General features: G+C 34.1%; 1 protein-coding gene across 1 annotated transcript; it reads right to left on the bottom strand.

Annotated features, from left to right (window-relative positions):
* Nucleotides 1-14,547: 14,547 nt before the first annotated feature.
* Nucleotides 14,548-14,985, bottom strand: LOC113280277. Its single transcript, XM_026528925.1, has one exon. The coding sequence runs from the start codon at nt 14,983-14,985 to the stop codon at nt 14,548-14,550; it is 438 nt and encodes a 145-aa protein (XP_026384710.1).
* Nucleotides 14,986-18,994: the final 4,009 nt, after the last annotated feature.

Raw genomic sequence — 18,994 nt, 5'->3', positions numbered from 1 at the left:
GGTGTTACAGATGCTCATGGTATTGGTGTCGGTATTGGGACGTACAGGGAAGTGAGAGCATCTGGATATGTAATGGGCTATGGATGAATAAACTGAAATGGTGTACTTGGATTGGCTGAAAATGGATCTATAATCTGAACCTTCAATTGTTGTTTCAAAAAGTTATTGTTCCAATCGGTTTCGAAAAGTTGTTATGCATCTATGAAAATGGATGATGCATAACCTGTTATGCAGTTTGAAAAGTTTTGCATAGCTTGTTATGTAGTCCAGAAAATGTTTGCATAACATGTTATGCATCAACTTTTTTGTTATTGTTGGAACCAACAAAAACAAAGACTGTATAACTTGTCATGCACTTACAATAATATCTGCATAACATGTTATGCAGTCGTGAAAATTGATGCATAACCTGTTATGCATCCGAAAATATGATTGCATAATGCATCAAGAAAATTGTTGCAAAATCTTTTATGCATCGAGGAAATTGATGCATAACTTGTTATGCATCCGAAAATATGGTTGCATAATGCATTATGCATCAATTTTTTATGTATGCACTAAAATCAACCAAAACAATGGCTACATAACTTGTTATAGATGCATAACTTTGTATACAGATGCATAATTTGTTATGCAATGAAGAAAATGGTTGCATAATTCGTTATGTGTCTGCATAATGTGTTATGCATCTTTTTTGGAGGCTGCATAATGAATATGTAGTCAGTTTTCGAAACTTTTTCCTAAAATGATGATCATCTCCGATTTTTTCGTGAAAAACAAAATTTTGATATTGTTGTTTGTACTCGTTGCATAGCTCTCTTTAAAAGATTTCCAACGATATAAAATTTGTTAAATTCCAAGGCGCGGTTTTTTATATATGTTATATCCAAGTTGTGTTGCCAATTATACCCCTGAAAAATTAGGATGCATAACGAGTTATCTCTGAAAAAATAGTATGCATAATCCGTCATGCGGATGCATAAACCGTCATGCAAACATTTTTAATAATTTCGGATAATTATGGGTGTCACAGAAATATTTATGGGTGTCACGGTATCCAAAATTAATTGTGGGCCTGACAATGAGAATATTTTTTTGCGGTCTCCCCCTAATTTTCCCATAAGGGACAGTTAAAGAATTTTTGTAAGCATTGATTAAATTGATTTAGTTTGTCGAGATTATTTCACTTTCGAGAAAATCTGCTAAACCCAACACAAAAAGTCGTAGAATCAATATGATGGTGTGCTAGAAATTAATGCTCATCCTATCTAACGCGCGGGTTACATCCCCAGAGCTGTCACCATCCAAACACAAAAACTCCAATGAATTAAATGATGTAAAAAAAACCCATTTAATATAAACTGTCTATATTACCCTTCTAGTTTAAATCATCCCAACAAAAACAAGAATCAACGCGACATTTAATTTTTATTAAATTGTCACCACCAATAAAAACCCACCACCAACAATTAGCAACACCACCACCACCGATCGACCGTTGCCGAACACCACCACCGATCGACCGTTGCCGAACACCACTGACCACCAACCACCGCCGACCACCAGCACTACCACCACCTCTGGCCACCAATGCCGCCTTCGACAACCATCACACCACCACCACCACCGCTTCCGACCAGCACCGCCTCCGATCACTGCCGCCGACCATCGTCGCCGCCGCCAACCACCACCACCGCCATCAACCAGACGCCACCAAAACATAAAATAATTACATCGCTAGTGGTTTCGTTGACAACAACTTGAAAATAAGATGAAATCAAAACTGGTTTCGTAGAAAATGAAAGAAAATCAGATGAAACCAGAATTGGTTTCAACAAAAAATGTCACTAACAAAATTTAGTTTCGGCGATAAAATCTCAGAAAATAAAACAAATCCAGATGAAACCAATACTTGTAGAAAATTATTTGTCACCAACAATGTTGGTACCGATAAAAGTTTAAAATTATATGAAACCAAAATCGGTTTCAACAAAATTAGATGAAACTAAAGTTAGTTTCATCATAAATTTGCCTTTTTCAATACTTTCTGGACTCAAAGTTTTTCTAAGAACTATTGTGATGGTGTATATATTTCCATCACAGGCCAATAACATTCTCACCAAACAAGACTTCTGAACAAGGGATTAAGCCTAACACCCAGAAAACAAAACATTTTAAATTTGAAAACCATGAATATTGCCTCCAACAATAAAACTCATATGGCCATCGACCATATATATTGACAATGATGTTTCAGCATAATGAACATCTGGAAATAATAGGGTATCTCATTGAAACCTTTCAACATGACTTACTACAGTAATACTAAAGCCATCTCAACAAAAACCAACAAAACTAAAAAAATTAGCAAAAATTAGATGAAACCAAAATTGGTTTCATCAAAATGAAAAAAATACTGATAAAACCAAAATTGGTTTCGTGCAAATACCTCTTCATCATCTCCACTGAAAAGATGTGTACTTGTTGTATAACTGTAGGAGAAATTACTGGAGGTATTATACAAGTCCAGACGACAATTAAATAGTTTAACGCAAACAAGAATGTCCAAAACCTTAAACTATACAGTCTCATGCATTTGTTAGAAATTTTTGTGGAATATAAATACTGCTAAGGTAGATTATATTAAATAACCTTGTGTTATAAGTTTTTGATCTCAACACGACAAGCTAATATAGCTCACGAACAAGACAAATGTCGTTGATTGTTCAATTCTCATTGAACTCCATCCGCAATTCTGACCTGCCTACAATGAAAACTCAAAACTATATATTGAGACAAAAACTTGGCCAAATTATCAAGTACAATATAATGCTCAAAATGCACTTATATAAGCTAAGATAAGAAGGAATGAAAAACCCACTCACCACCATCACCACTTACTGACTTAATCACCAACTGCACTACTCATTCAACACTGACCACCTACACCGGTCACTCAATCATTCACCACCATAATGTGGTATCAATACTTAGATGAAACAAAATCAAAAAAAAAATTAGATGAAACCAAAATCTCAACATATGGGTAAAGTGTTAAAAAATATAAAACAGAATTAGATGAAACCAAAATCGGTTCAACCAAGATTAGATGAAATCGAAATTGGTTTCATTATAAATGTACTCTTGAGTATTTCATACATTGGTAAATTATCTAACACTTCTTAAGCTTTGTGCAGTTCCATTTTTTGGTTGCACCGTCAATTTCTTTATAAAAATCGCATCCTTCTGCCAGCAGTATTATTTATAAAAATAAAATTATACTCTTGCCAGTGCATATTTTGTAAAATCCTTCTTTGAAACTTTGATTGCACAGATGGTCTTTGCTACCGCTTTTCTCACAAGATACCTATATCCGTAAACAAGCATATCCAAATTTCCGTAAGCTTTTTACGAAAAAGAAAAGCAACACACCACGTACCACTCTTTGCAATTCAGTTCACCGTGAAATGAGAACTACAAAATTTAACTTTCGATAAGCATCTAGACACAGTACAACCAAATAGACATATTGAACATTACCGTGTTTTATGATTTAAACAATGTCAGCATAATGGCAGATAATTTTTTTTTTAAGCTGTGATCAACAATAAACTTAAAAAGATGTCTCACAAGTGGAAAAATCAATAGAAAATTTAATTAAATGTCAGCTGCTTAGAACTCATTATAAAATAGAAATCTACCTATAGGAGAGACTGTCGATGTTGATCCACATCTTTGATTTCTTTGGTGATGTGTAGTAAAACCCTGGTTAACAAACATTGGATCTTACTGGCAGCTCACAAATAAAACTTGAATTCCGCCATGTCAAGAATCCTCAGGTTACCAAACCACTGTATAATTAGCACATATTAGATTGTACAATTCTAAGTCTATTGAAACCCAAAGGATTGATTCCAAGACTAGTTTCCCAAACCACTCAATTTTGAGATTGACATTTATGTTACATTTGTATCCTAATGGTGGTCTTATATAAGTCCATGTTACTAGCAAGGGTACTAGCTAACAACGGCCATCCAAGTGAAAAACAAAAGCCCCGAAATACCAAGACACTACCAAAACGAGCCAAAGAGAAGTCCTCTCGACCACTAAACCTGTCACAAAATGGTTCAAAACAAAATATTGTGAGCATACTATCATTTTTTGTTGATTTTTTGATGTAATATACTACCATTATATGTTGAGAGAAATAGAGTAACAAAACGCCAGGTTGATAAACCTTCCTAAGGCAAAATACAAGTAACCACTTCAGAGATCGTATATAAACACTATGAATCTGAAACCTCGCAGTATTCACTTAATACCATTCCACCAACAAATTTGTTAACGCCAAAAAGAAAAATTTAATCTTTTTTTTTTTGATTTTCAATTCCCAGTTTCAACAAAAATCACAACAAAACAAGATCCAATATCTAATTTAATTAAAAAAATCAGTGAAATAATAAGATTTTAATTATTTATCAATTTCAAATTATCATTAAAATTGATCGTTCCTCGCAACACAATAAGTAGATGAAATTGAATCCCCGTCAATGGTTCATTTCCACCATGAGATCAATTAGCCACCATAACTATCTTGGTTTCACTAATTGATTTTGTAATAATAATCAAATACCTGAACAATTTCGGCTCATTCTCAGATTCAATCGTATTACTACTAGTCAATTCAACTTATTGCTTATGGTGGTGGAGGAAAAAAGGAAGAGGAAGAGGTGTTGCTGGTGGGGTTGAGGGAAGAAGGAAAGAAGGCGGTGTTGATGGAGATGGTTATGGGTTTGCTAGAGGTACATAAGGAGGAGGAGAAGGTGCTGCTGCTGGTCAAAGGGGAGGAGGAGGAGGGTATGGAGGATCTGGTGTTGATGTCAAATCTGAACATCGTAACCAGTTGGTGGTCGCGGAGGTACTATTGGTGGCGGAGTAAAATGGTAGTAGCAGAAAAAAGAAGGAGGTGTTGGTGGATATGTAAGAGGATGAAGGGAATGAGGTGTTGGTATTAAATCTAAAACTGGTGGTGGTTTGTGGTGGTGCGGCGGTTGGAGGTGGTGGTGGTGTTAGGAAAGGAGTAAAAAGAAATGAATTACGAGAGAAGAAAGAAAAATTTATATGCATATGTGTATAATGAAGGGCGAGATTGGAAATGCAAAGAGTAATGAAAACTAAATTTAACAATTTCAAATTGAAACAGAGTTTTTGTTTCATTTTTCCTGGATATGGTTTTGATTTAGCTCAAATAATATGGTTGGTGTTTGAGTAACTGAAAAAGTATCACCTTGTTTTTCTAGAGCTTAATATGTATCATGTATCCTGGTATAAAAATTAACAAGACCCAATTTCTAAATATCACAATTCATTTTATTTCTCTAATTATAATAAAAAAATGATTATAATTATAATCTTTAACAAAAAGGGGTTGGTGCCCAGCTCGTAGTTAGGCTGCCAACCAAAGCCTTGTACAATTCACAAAAATAATTTTCTTATAAATTTTTTTTTATAATTATACCCCTCAATAAAAAATAAAAAAATTACCTTTTGTGCCCAAAAATAATCGAGACTAGTCAAAATATCATTGACTTGGCGAAAATTCAGGACTTAAATATAAGGGCACGTAGGATTTTCAAGGATTTAACCAAAAAATCATCTCCAATGAGAATGTAAAAATGATGTGTAAGGTAGTTGTGTAGACATCCTCAATGCTATTCTCTTAGAGCATCTTCAACAGCGGGTTTAAAAATCCTACGTGGAATTTTTTTCCAGACCCTTATTTAAAAGAATTTGTACATATAGTAAATATAGGACCCCAAGACTAGTATACCATCTCCAGCAATATTGAGGTTTGACCCTTAGAAAATCTTGTGTGATGAAATCTTAACTGTTTAATTGTTTTTTAGTTTATTATTAAAAATAAAAAATATGACATGGAGGTCATTCCGGAGGACAAGATAAGACTTTCTTCGAAACCTTCAAAATCAATATTTCATTCCTCCTATGTTATAAGACCCGCTGTTAGAAATGAATTTAGTTAAAATGAAGATCTAAAATCCTATGTGTCACTAAAAAATAAATTTTCCACATTCTCTTGGAGATGCTCCTGGAGGATAGAAACATCCTACTCATCATTATTAATGGTTATGATATATAATTTGGATCAACATTTAAAAAAATTCAAAACTAGAAAAACACGATTCGTGGTTGGAGATGTTTTTCTTTCCTCTCCCCAAATTAAGGAAAATTTCATCTTTACATGAGAAAAAACAACTTCCACAAAAAATGCACACCAAGTTACGGTTGGAGATGCTCTTCGAGACAAAATCTAATCCCCCTTTCGCTCCATCGTCCCACAACAACACCTCTTCATCTCTATACCTCGTTCATTCCGCCATCGACACTCCTGTGAGTGCAACGGTTTCAGTTTCAAAATAAGCCATCAAGACAAGGCCCTAGTTTAAAATCGATTAGGTTTATCTAGGTTTAAGTTTTCTGTTACTCATGTCTATCCATTTGACCTAAAATATGAATGACGATGAAGAAGACGGTCCAGAGTTGATTCTGCCGATGCTACTTTCAATCTTTGCCTTCTTCTTTGATGAGGTAACTTCTTATGAGTTCTCTTTTTCTGTGATATGAAATTGGGGGGAAGATGACGGCAAAAATTAGGGATTTTGTAAAAGTTAGATCTCTAGACCTAAATGTCAGTCAGTATTGATTGAATTTAGAACTGGGTTTTGATTGTTGGTGCTTTTGTCGTAAAATTGGCTTCTTATTTGGCAGGGATTAAATTTGTGATTGTACTGAATTGGAACTGAAATTGCTTTACAGGGGCGTATGTTGTTCGAGAAGAATAACTTTAAGTATGGAATTTACTTCACTTGGCAGGGTGAGATAAGTTTGTCTGCTTGTTTCAGAAGTAAGTCTTTGATGAAGCTTAGTATCAAATACAAAATGGATGTGTTTTGACTTTTCCTTTGTTTTGGTTTTCGATCATTCAATTGTTTATGATACTTGTTCCCTTTTTCATATACCTGATGATGTTATAATATGCTGCTGCTAATTACCCAATTTAAGGTTGATAAGCTCTATTCAGCGTCTCCATCCTAGACCTCTAGTCTACGACAAGCAGCAAGTGGTTATTCATAGAAGCTTAGGTCATTTAAATACAGGATAAGAAAGACACTTCCCAATGGGAAAAAGTTACCACTGAAGACAAATTGAAAGCAAATGCTTTAGGGTGCCACCCTGCTTTTTAAAGAAAATCGTGTAAAGTATAAAGAAATTGCAAGAAAAATCAATCTGATACACACTTGGGAGCTATTTATATGCACAAAAGTGTTAGAACCTTCTAAGTACTCTGTTTGACCTTCTATTGGTGTCATTTTCGTCCCCCTTTTCAATTGTATACTATTTGGATTTTAACTATTACTTTTAAATTATTGCGATGAAATAGTTTTTGGTCTCAACTCTCAAGTGACCTGTGGCCAGTCAGTGTTAAAGATTAGATCATTTATTCGGCTGTCTTGGTATTGAAGCCTAAGCTGATACACACCAAATTATAGGGAATGTTTAGTGTGTTTCAAGAGTATACCACCACATGACGTTTGAGCAGGAGCAGGGGACTTACCAATCGGCTCTTAAAGCCTACATATGCATATTTTGTCTAGTTTTAGCTTTGCAGATTACACTTAGTGTTAGAATGATAAATTTAAAAATCTTACGAACCTTGACAAATTGTCGATCTGGATCAAACGACAAACACTAGTTTCGGACTCTAATTTCAGGCTGATTTTGTGAATCAGATAACGAGTGGAAAGCTCAGCAGCCTCGGACTGATCTAGATTCTTGTTATCGTTGTATTCCATAGTTAATATGCAGTTTGCAGGAGTTGCATACTGATGGTCTGTCAGGCTGAAATATTAACAGTTTACTAGTAAACTCTCTTCGGAAATTTTGTTTTACAGATGCTATGAACTTAACACCATTTTAGGTTAAATATCTTACATATTGTCTGGTTTGGTAGAGTCTATTGTTGGTTGACTTGCCATCCTATGACAGGGAAAATAAAATGATGCTTGTCAGAGCTAGAAACTGATATCTCAGTGCTACAACTCTGATTTGTAAAGCTCTGGTATCCAGTGGCGTATCCAGTGTGCAACAAGGGTGCGCAGTTGCGACCCCTCCACACTGGGCTTCCAATCCTAATTTCCTAAGCCTAATTTTACATTTTTGCTACCCCTAATAGAATTTTGCTTCCCCTTAGTCCTGTTTCTAGCTTCGCCGCTGCTGGTATCATGGAACTTAATTCGCACATGCTTTCTAGGACACTCTAAAATACTGGTAGAATTGGAATTGCATTGATGCAGAGGAAGTACTTGAGTTTCTTCAGCTCAAGTTCATCTGTTTTTCTTTTTGTTTTGTGGTTAGAACCTGGAAATTCAGTACATTTATTGCAAATATTAAAGCTAGGGTTTTGATCTATGGACCAATGTTGTTAAATTATGAGATTAATCTGTCTATATCGTACTTCAAATGCATGGAATATGCTAGTGCTTCCACTGGATTTGTGGAGTATTTTTACGCTTGTATCTGAATAACTTAAGGAGTTGTTCTTGTTTTTCCACTGCACTTTTTTGGACTATAAGTCATTGGTTGTTTTATAATGATGATAGTTTCCCTTGAAATGGTTGGCACTGGATGTGTGTGACTTTTAAGATAGTTGATTCTTTATACTGATGATGGCTGCTTTTAGCATCTAGTCATAGTCTCTTTATAAAGTGGAACTTAGATATTTTCAATGGTTGGTGAACTCCGGCATTGAACTTCAGCTTGTATATAGGATGACTCGCATCACTTGCACTCGCAGGATTGTTGCAACTTGAAATTAAAAGATGGAGTGGTTTTAGATGGGCATCCTGGAAGTCGGATGGAGGGCCACAAAGGAAAAGATGGAATCATATATCCTAGTGCAGTTATCCTTCGAATGCCTCGATGATTGCATGCTTATATAATTGACCTGAATCATCACATGATATTTGCTTCTTTTTCTTTAGTGTTTATGAGAGTGGGTCGGGGTTTGATGTGTAGTAGTACTACAGGAGCATATTCTCATTGTTTCTCATTTTGTCGTGTGGGGTTTTGATCTTCTTTTCTTTTTATTTCAGATGCTGAACTACAAATGTACCTGTAGTTATAAAACTCTTGAATCATATTTGGTTTGAGTTAAATCTGACGTTCAATCTTACTTTAGTAAGCTTCTTAATGAGATTGGCTGAAACATATTTTTCCAGGGAAGCTGAATTGTGGCTCTCTATGATTGATAGCTACAAGTTTTTGAAAGAAGGATTTGTCTAAGGATGAAAATTTTCTCGATCCCGCGCTTGGCTGGTGCATTGAACGGGTATAGTTTGCAGACACCTCCTACGACAAACACTTCGTTGTTACACTAATATCACATTTATTTCTTCGTCTGAGTATGGTAGAGCTAGGAATATGAACTCTTTTATTGATTGATACTTCCAGCTGCAGGCATATTTTCTTGTTCTAGATGATATGATGGACAATTCTTACACATGGCGAGGTCAACCTTGTTGGTTCAGAGTAGAGAAGGTGCTGATTCTGTATTGAGAATCTTCGGTTGTGTATTATTACTTATTAGTTATTAGCATCCTCTGTGTAAGCCGGATCTATATATTGTACTTGGCGTTCGAATTCCTAGACAAGGTACTAATGTTCCCGAACATAAACTGTAGGTTGGTTCGAGTGTGGCAAATGACGAAGTTTACTTCGTAATCATGATTCCAGGATTCTTAAAAAGCACTTCAGATGTCCGTATATGGTTATCTAAATCTTGAATGAACTGATACTGTGTTATCTAATTTTTAAATGAACTGATACTGTGTTACGTTGCTAAGGTTTTGGTTCTGTACGTGATGTCTTTATATCGTGTCTTGGAAGGTAGATACATACTTAATGTTTCTTACCACAAGTTTAGATGCATTTTATCATCTGAAGGACTGCAGGTAAACCACTTTCTCCCGACTCTGTACAGATTTGAGGGTTGGGCAAATAGACGTAGCAATGATCTGTTGAAAAGGGGTTAACTTGTAGTCTGTAAGATGTTATTTGAAATGTTCGTATCAAATTTTAATCAAGAATTTTTTCTACGTGTGAGTATTTGTTTCCTCATTCTATTCATGAATTTTTTATATGGTTATCCAAATCTTGTAGAGTTCGTATCAAATTGGTACTTGTGAAGTCAAATGTTCTTAGTTCAGAGGTCCATGCTAGATGGTGGTCTGCATGTAGAGGATTTTCCTGTCAATCCTTCTCGTCCAGTATCTTCATCTCCTCATCTGGGGCAAGGCAGACTTACGCCTAAATCTCTCGAGCGATTAAAAAAAGCAGATCATGGCATTGGTGGCCTGCTGGACTTTGGCATTTCATTTATCGAAATATTTGTCTGGATTATGGTATGGCGGAAATGGAGCACATAAAACACAAAAATGAAAATTATGGTATGGAATCTTTCCTTTTCCTTTGGGTGTTTTTAGGAAAATCGATGTGAACCGAAAAACTTACCTCACCTTCCAATCTGTGTGTTTGAAATTGTTATTTGCATTTTAAAGGAGTTTTTAATCTTTTTTTGGCAGTTATACTGTGCTGGAGTTTTGAACTTTATGCAGCAGTTAAAAAATGTCAATTCGGTGCTGCTTACAACATCAAGTTAGACGTATAATTCATTGTTGAGAAGACTCGTCTGCCCACGAAAACCCCATTAGAGTTGGAGCCAATCAGAGTCCGTAGCTATTTTTCTAAACTACTTCGTGAAATACCGAATCAAAGACACATGACTTCCAAAAGCCAGAAACTCTGTCCACCGAATATGCAGTCCTTGTCTAATCAGATTTTCACGCGGAGTAGGGTTCGTTGAGGACTTTGCCACAGCCGGCTTGTCCAGTTTTGGGACACGGCGTGACACAATCTTAATGCTGAAAAGGGGAATGATCATAACATTGGGATTGATGGCGGGTGAAGATGGGAATGATCAAAAGTTTGATTGTCCTAAATTTGGACTATGTTAGTTGTCCAAGTTATAGAGTTCTCCGTAGTTGAAGGCCTATATTCAACTTTTACACCGAGAGAAAAAATAGAAAAATAGAGAGGATATAAAAGTTATTTATTTTATATTTTAGGGTTTACCCTTTGAAGGGGAAACCTAGATATTTTCCTCTTCTATATATATTTTTTATGGGTTTGAGTAAATCTATGTGTAGTTAGTTTTCACTGATTAGAGATGATTTCAAAGTCCTGAATTTTCGTAGTGGAATTCTAATTCTTCTTACAAGTTTATTTTTAAGTTGATGTTTCTTGTCGATTGTCCCTATTGTTTTTATCGTCTAAGAATTATTACTGGGTTGTTTAATCGGCCATTTAAAATTAACCTAATAATAATTCTTCTACTAGTATTAGAGTTGGTGATACACGTAATTGTCACTCAATTTTTTTTCACAAGTAGTACATCGCAAAATATGACAGAGGGATTCCGTTACTTGATTGTGTATAGAGATGACACTAGTAAGTAGACCGAGCGTATGCATCTGATGCTAGGATCAATCTAATTCACAAAATGTAATGCATCCGACTAGGTTACACCCTGAGAGCTTATTCAAGGTGGCTCAGATGGATAGAATCTTGTAGTCGAGCGCTTCTGTATCAAGTGACAACAAGAATTCCGGGGATAACAGAGCTTATTGTTATTTTACGGTTGGTGATAATAGAAATTTGACAAGGAATAAACAAGTATTTTAATCAAGTTTTTGTTCACTGGCGGTGAATGATCCCCTAATTATCTTTGCTTTCTTTTATTTGCTATTCTTTTTATTTACTTTAAACAACCAATCCCTTTTTGTGATTTTATTTTATTATAGTTTTGTTGATCAAATAACCTATCAGTTACACAGCTCTATGTGGGAACGATCCTTATTACAGCTATATTACCGGTTATTTAGTGGGAAATATATCGAATAATTTGTTGCACTTACGACACGCATCAAATTTTGGCGCCGCTGCTGGGGAGCAGTTGATAATTGATTTTTAATTTGTTTAGCTTGTTTTTTTTTGTTTTTTGTGTTTTTGTTTTTTTTTGTTTTTAGATTTTTTTTTTGATTTTCTCTTTTTTGTGAGTCGTCATGTTTCCTTACGGAAATAACATGTACGAAGCACAAAATCAAACATATAACAGTGGTAATCAATTTGATTTTCAATCTCGTTCATATGACAACTAACAACCATCCTATGGGTATAATCAAAACCAATCTTTTGGCTATGATAAATATTCCATAGAACCTTACGGATATTATCATACATGTCAATAACCTTATGAAGGGCATGTAAATGAACAATGATAAGGATGGGAGGATAGTTATGCTTCTAATCTGGAAAATCTAATCACCAATTTTTGAATAGTCTGGATGAGCACAACAAAAAGATTGAAGATACACTCCAAGAACTTCAAAGGACTATGTATATCCCGAGGAATCACATTGCTCAACTCGGAGAATACATGGATGAGGAAGAGGTATGGCCTCAAAACCAAAAAAATTCCGAAATTGCTATGAATGACGAAGATTATGATGAAGATGAGAAACCTTTGATACAATTATTTCAACTCTGGATCTTTATAATGATTATTCGCCTATTCAAAAGGAGAGGATGAACAATAGCATACCCAAATTCAAAATTTTCAAAAACCAATAGAAATTGAATTTCTCTGTTGTCACAATCAGTAGACACGGGTGGATATTAAGAAATGAAGAACGTCAACCAGAATCGGTAGATAAAATCAGTACCGATTATGTTTCAACAACTGTAGATCTTAGAAAAATCTCCGATTAATTTTTTTATTTCAAACAATCAAATCCTAATTTGGGATCACAACTACTATCATTTATCCATTTTGTTTGCTTAACTCGATTTTTTTTTAATGTTCTAAGTTTCAATTTTAAGGTCAATGAATTTAGGGTTTTGATTCTAAACAATTAACCCTAAAGTTTGATCGACGATATTTTGTTTGAGTCAAAACTAAAACGATGGCAAATTAAGAAGAAGAAGAGTAATATTACGATTATGAAAACAAAGGATATAGGTTAATATAGACAATTTCTATTTTTAAGACACCCCGTAGCCATCTTCCTTCGATCGGTATAAAAAAGTCGCCCCTAATTCTTTCGGGGTCGCCCCTAACAATGCCAGGTTTTAAAGGAACATTATCTTACCGTCTACTTCTTAAAAAAGAAGAATTTAATTGTGCAAGGGAAGTATACTTTTGCTTATAGAGAGTCAAAGACATAAGATGTTTGTTTACTCTAACTTATCATGATCGCCGCATTACACCATCTCGATCTCCGTCTCGTTCTGGTTCTATTATGGCATTTACAACTTGATCGCAATGGATAGGTAAACATTTTTGCTTTTGTCGGAAAGTTCATCCAACAAGAGAAGAAGAATCAGTTATTGTGGAGACGAAAATCTAATGGAAATGAAATATAATAGACGATTATGTTTTAGTATTAAGATTTAATGAGGATAAATTGGTAGCATAAATATTTAATAAAGGGTAAATTGGTAGTTTCATCCAATCTAGATGCCGCTTATCATTCTTCTAGTTGGGAACAAAATTTGTGTATATCTCAAATAATTTTTATAGGAACCAAACTAGCCATGATACATAAGTAATTAATACGGGAGGTCCTCTATTCGTGTATACATATGATTTAACCATGAGTACGAGCAAGGTTGTAACCATCACCGATATCTGAATAATGTGTCAGCTTGACATCATCTTGTAGTATGTGTGGTTTTGTTGTTTCTGTGACAGTACAAATATAAAAATAACTTTTTATTGAAAATAAGTACTCCCTCTGTTCCATTTTAGATGATGTTTTAGGGTTATTTTTTTGTTCCACAATTTTCATAGTTTCCCACAAAACTTCCAATAACACCCTAACAATTTGTCTTGAAACTATAAGTTTATTTTTAAATGCATTAATAATAATTAATCTTTGAAGCCTTTTCTCAATGGTATAGATGGAAAATCTTCATATCTATCTCTATTTCTTCATTTGCGTGAAAACTCCAAAAACATCATCTAAAGCGGAACAGAGGGAGTATGTTTTTAACCAGACCAGGACTTACATGTTTCTTTTATGCTGCCTCACTACCATGCATGCAAGGTCTTCAATTTAGTCAATAAATATACAATTGATTTGCAAGATGCATTACATGTGTAAGAGACTCATAGTGTGCCGAAAATCTACTAATTAAAAAAGTAAAAAACAACAAACAATGACAACAAATTCCTTTGGACACCATATCTAACCTCTAAGAAAACTAGTGAATGCCGTAAAAATGAAAAAACGAGTTGAAATTGTATCTTTTTATTAATCAATTGCACTACATTATTTATTTTTATTTCTCGTGAATCAAGGCACAAATAATTTTGCATTTCCACTCTTATTCTTAAATTATATTATTCAACTGTTACCAATGTACAACAAGGCTCCAGCCCCAACCAGCATTCTGTCGATAAATTCCATCTTGACGTGCTGCCCAGTTACAAATATCATCTTCACAGTATCCATCTACTCTCTCGTTATAGACTTGTTGACGTTTATAAATCATAATTCCTTGTTTATTCCATCCAAAATCACAATCATAGTAAGTTTTACCGATAAATGTAAGACCAAATGACCACGTCACAGATTGGTTATCAGGAATAGTTTGTTCTATTTTTCTATATCCTCTTTGCACCCAACAGTGTAACCACAAATTTTGGCCATTGTTAAGTTGGTTCATAACTTTTACACGAACTTTTCCAAAGTTTTCTTCTGAGGATGAACACTCACGAAATAATACTGCAAACAGAAGGAAGTAAGCAAATATGTAAACACTGTTGCGGCTATTTCTAAGACTAGCCATTCTGTTTTACTTGAAGATGATTCTATCTGTGTATGTATCTCCTTATTTGTACACACACAACATATATATACATATATATATATATATATATATATATATATATATATATATATCTTACATACACGCCTTTATTTGGAAAATGAAATATAATTATGATTTCTTCATAAATTTTATCAAAATCTAATGAGGATTTTCTTCCTTCTCTTTTGCATTAAATATGAGATAAGAGGTGCATTCATTAGGGAATCTATTGAAGATTTACTTCTTTTATTCTTTTTATTTTTTCTTTCCTGTTGAGTGTAGAAACATCATGCCGTGGAACAATACATTTGGGCGTGCATCCTCATGTTGTAACTCTTTAAAAAGAATGATCTATGAACAATTATATGTACACTATCTACACAAGATAAAACCATTTTTTTAGAGTCAAAATGATAATGAAATTAAACCCACTTTTTTGGTGATATGTTCCTCTTATTAAGCTCTAGATTCCTACCAAAAATGAGCATAATTCATTATACCAAACCTCACCATCTACCGACTTAAAATCCGACCATTAATTTTCAACTGTTTATATTCAATGTGGTAGATGGTGGTGTTTTATGTCTCTGATTGTGCTTATTTTTTAAACGAATCTAGAGTTCAATAAGAGAATCATATCTAGAGTCTCCATATAAGACTTTCCAAAAGAGGAAGTTGTCGACACTAAAGTAGACAAAAAGGAGGGCCTAAGATATTTGACAATCTCTAACGCAAATAAAGGGAATGTGCTATGGAACGAAGACCTTAAATAATGTAATTGAGGTACATAAGATGTGTTTGAACAACGTGATTAGGTTTATTTTGTGACCAGAGACTCTACACTGGATTCGAGAAAGATCTAGGTTTTCCATGCAATATCTTATGGTGAATTCATGTAGGATAAATTTTTTTTCACTTTTTACCCGAAAAATGACTAGAACATAGATTTAGTGCCTTACATGCACAATATATACATGTACGCTCATCAATTATATGGCATATTGGAAACTGTTGGCATTGGATAAATATTTGAAACAGATTATTATTTTTTTGTTTATCTAATGGTTTGTTTCCATTTAATATCAAGCTGACCTTAATTAAATATAACTACACAATATCCATTAACTACGTAATATCCATTAATGAACCTGAAACATGATCAAAAGTAAAAAGTTTCAGAAATTAACATTCGATGGAATGAGTATCTTTGATACCGTTTTTATTCTTCACAATTTGACTGTAGTAATATTCCCCCAATCATTTTGTAAAATAATATTCGAACGAGAGAACCCTATTAGTTGTATTAAGTTGTGGTGTAGGTATACGATGGATACAAGTATTCAACTAAGAACAAACATCTTTGGATACATATATGGTTGGATGAATGCGAACCCACATATACATAGTGACTATGAATTATAACCAGAACCAATAAATTATGTGGTGGTGGCTTTCAAAAATAGGGCCTCACCTCCCTTGTTATACCTATAATTATTCTTTCTTAAATTGTGTTAGAGCATAGCTCGGTTGAACCCACCGAGTGTTGGTGTGTCAAGTTTGGTTGTCATATTTTAGTACCAAAACTCATCTAGAGTCACTTTATTAATTACGAGAGTCAACTTCGTTTAGGTTAGATTAGAAAGTCTAGGAATGTTGAAACTTACAAGTATATATATTACTCTGAAGGCCTGAAGAATGTGAAGAAGTAATGACTACAACGAAGAAACGATCCTTCCACTTTAGGTTAGTAATAATGACTTGACTTGTTTCCATCCCTAACGTATCTTTGCATCCGTTTTATATAAAAAACATAATTAACATGTGAAGCTATATTAATTTAATACTCTAGTGATTAGTCTTGGTCATATCATTATGATCAAAGTGTCAAGGAATTATATTGAATCATGAAGTATAACGCTTATCTTTTGACTTCGTAAATACGATATCAACACAATCTATGTATATAGTTAATTGATTATGTGTGGGATATAAGTATGATTTATCCTAGAAAACTATGTATTATTACATTGATTTAAGGAAGTAGATGTATGAACTTGTTTCATAATTGAAAGGGAAATCATAAGTGTACTTGGTCCGGTTTTTCATTAAATATTATTTGATGACAAATGCAATATGACAAGGTAGAACCAATCTTAACTTATATTAAGAATCATGGTAGAACCGGTCATAGCCTGTATTGTGTGGCAAGGTATAACCGTTCCTAACTAGTATTGGGAATCATGTATAACCTGTCATAGCCTATATTGTGTGACATGGTATAACCGATCCTAACCAGTTTTGGGAAGCATGGTATAACCAGTGATAACCTATATTGGGAAACATGGTATAACCGATCTTAACTTAGTTGGGAGTCATGGTATAACTGGTTCCAAGAGAAAAACCGATTTCCTAATATTCGCATAACTGGTTCCAAGAGCAAAACCCATTTCCCAATATTCGCATAATTCTTTAGGTTGTGCGTGAATGTTGAACTAGGGTTTGCTAAGATAGGAATCTTCTAGATGTCGACATTATTTGAACATGTGCACAACTATTATCATTAATTTTCAAACATATTCCTTGATGCTAAAGGTAATCCCAAATCGAAATATTGAAAAACATTTATTATGATTTTCAATTTATATATTTTAATTACCAGCAATTAAAGCATAACCTCTGGAAAAGGTTTATTAGATAATGTGATAAACTAATAATAGAAAATTTCTAAGAGAGATTTTGGAAATATTGGTTAACATTTATTGGAGATAGGAAAACCGAAATTAGTTAATTTAATGCATATCTTGAGAATATTTTTGGTTTTGGAATTTCCTTGTTGCCCAAACAACATTGGTCAATATATACTTGAGTTTTCATTTTTTGCAAACTATTGTAAGAGCCAGGAAAACTCCATTCTTGTTGTTTCTGGTAGAGCCGTCTATTTGGAGAGGAAAGTAACCTAATCAGGTGAAATCTCTTATGACCGCTCGTTTAAAGAATTTTGTGGGATCAAGAAGCTCTGCGAGTACCGTTGGTGAGAAATTAGATAACTGCATTGTTATTTTAGTTTTCGATTATTGATTTGATTGATTAACAGTTGTTGAAACTTTGAATGCACCTAGTTTTATTATTCTTAAGAGCATCCTTATTTTCTGACATAAGGGTCACTCAAACTAGATCAATGTATCGACGGGATCTTTGGAACTGTTGTTAGATCTAAATATATCTTGTGATAATTCATTCCGTTGTTGTTTGGAATACGATCAAAAGGAGTAAAACAACTTGAGATAGTGACTTCTGTCTTGAGATTCACATGCATGACCAAAAGGTCGAAGACGCAGGGATACTGAGGAAACTAAGTAATTAGTGGTAGTTTACTTGGTCTCAACTATATGAAGTTGCCTTATGTTCTTCATATAGTGATTTAATTATGAGAGTATTCAAAACTGGAGTAGACCTCGGGATTTTTCTGCATTTGCGGTTTTCCCGTTAACAAAATATTGTTTATGTCATTTATTTTACTTCAACATTATAATTGTTTATTATAATAAAGTAAATACACTTGTACGTTAATCCAAGACACTTGATAAGTGATCCTATAATCAATCGGTTTTACACCTAAATTATTTATCAAGTGTATACCTTGTTTTCGTATTGTCTCAACTATTGTCCATAGACGACCACACTTGGTATCAGACTTTGTTTGAGCATAGCTAGGTTGAACCCACCAAGCGTTGGTATGTCAAGTTTGTTTGTCATATTTTAGTGAACCAAAACTCATTTAAAGAGTCGCTTGATTATTTACCAGAGTCAACTTCGTATAGGTTTACTAGAAAGTTATTAGGATATGAGACTTACAAGTATTACGCGAATACTTGAAGAATGTGAAGAAGTAAAGAGCTATAATGACGACATCATCCTTCCTCTTGAGGTTAGTAATATTTGACTTGAACTGTTTCATTCCTAACGTATCTTTCAAGTCGTGCATATT

Source organism: Papaver somniferum, chromosome 5 (genome assembly GCF_003573695.1).
Source record: "Papaver somniferum cultivar HN1 chromosome 5, ASM357369v1, whole genome shotgun sequence".
NCBI classification, from domain to species: Eukaryota; Viridiplantae; Streptophyta; class Magnoliopsida; order Ranunculales; family Papaveraceae; genus Papaver; species Papaver somniferum.
This window is presented reverse-complemented; position numbering and strand designations above follow the sequence as displayed.

Excerpts from the sequence above, each read along its gene's own strand:
- LOC113280277 (XM_026528925.1), bottom strand. The coding sequence starts at position 14,985 with ATGGCTAGTCTTAGAAATAGCCGCAACAGTGTTTACATATTTGCTTAC.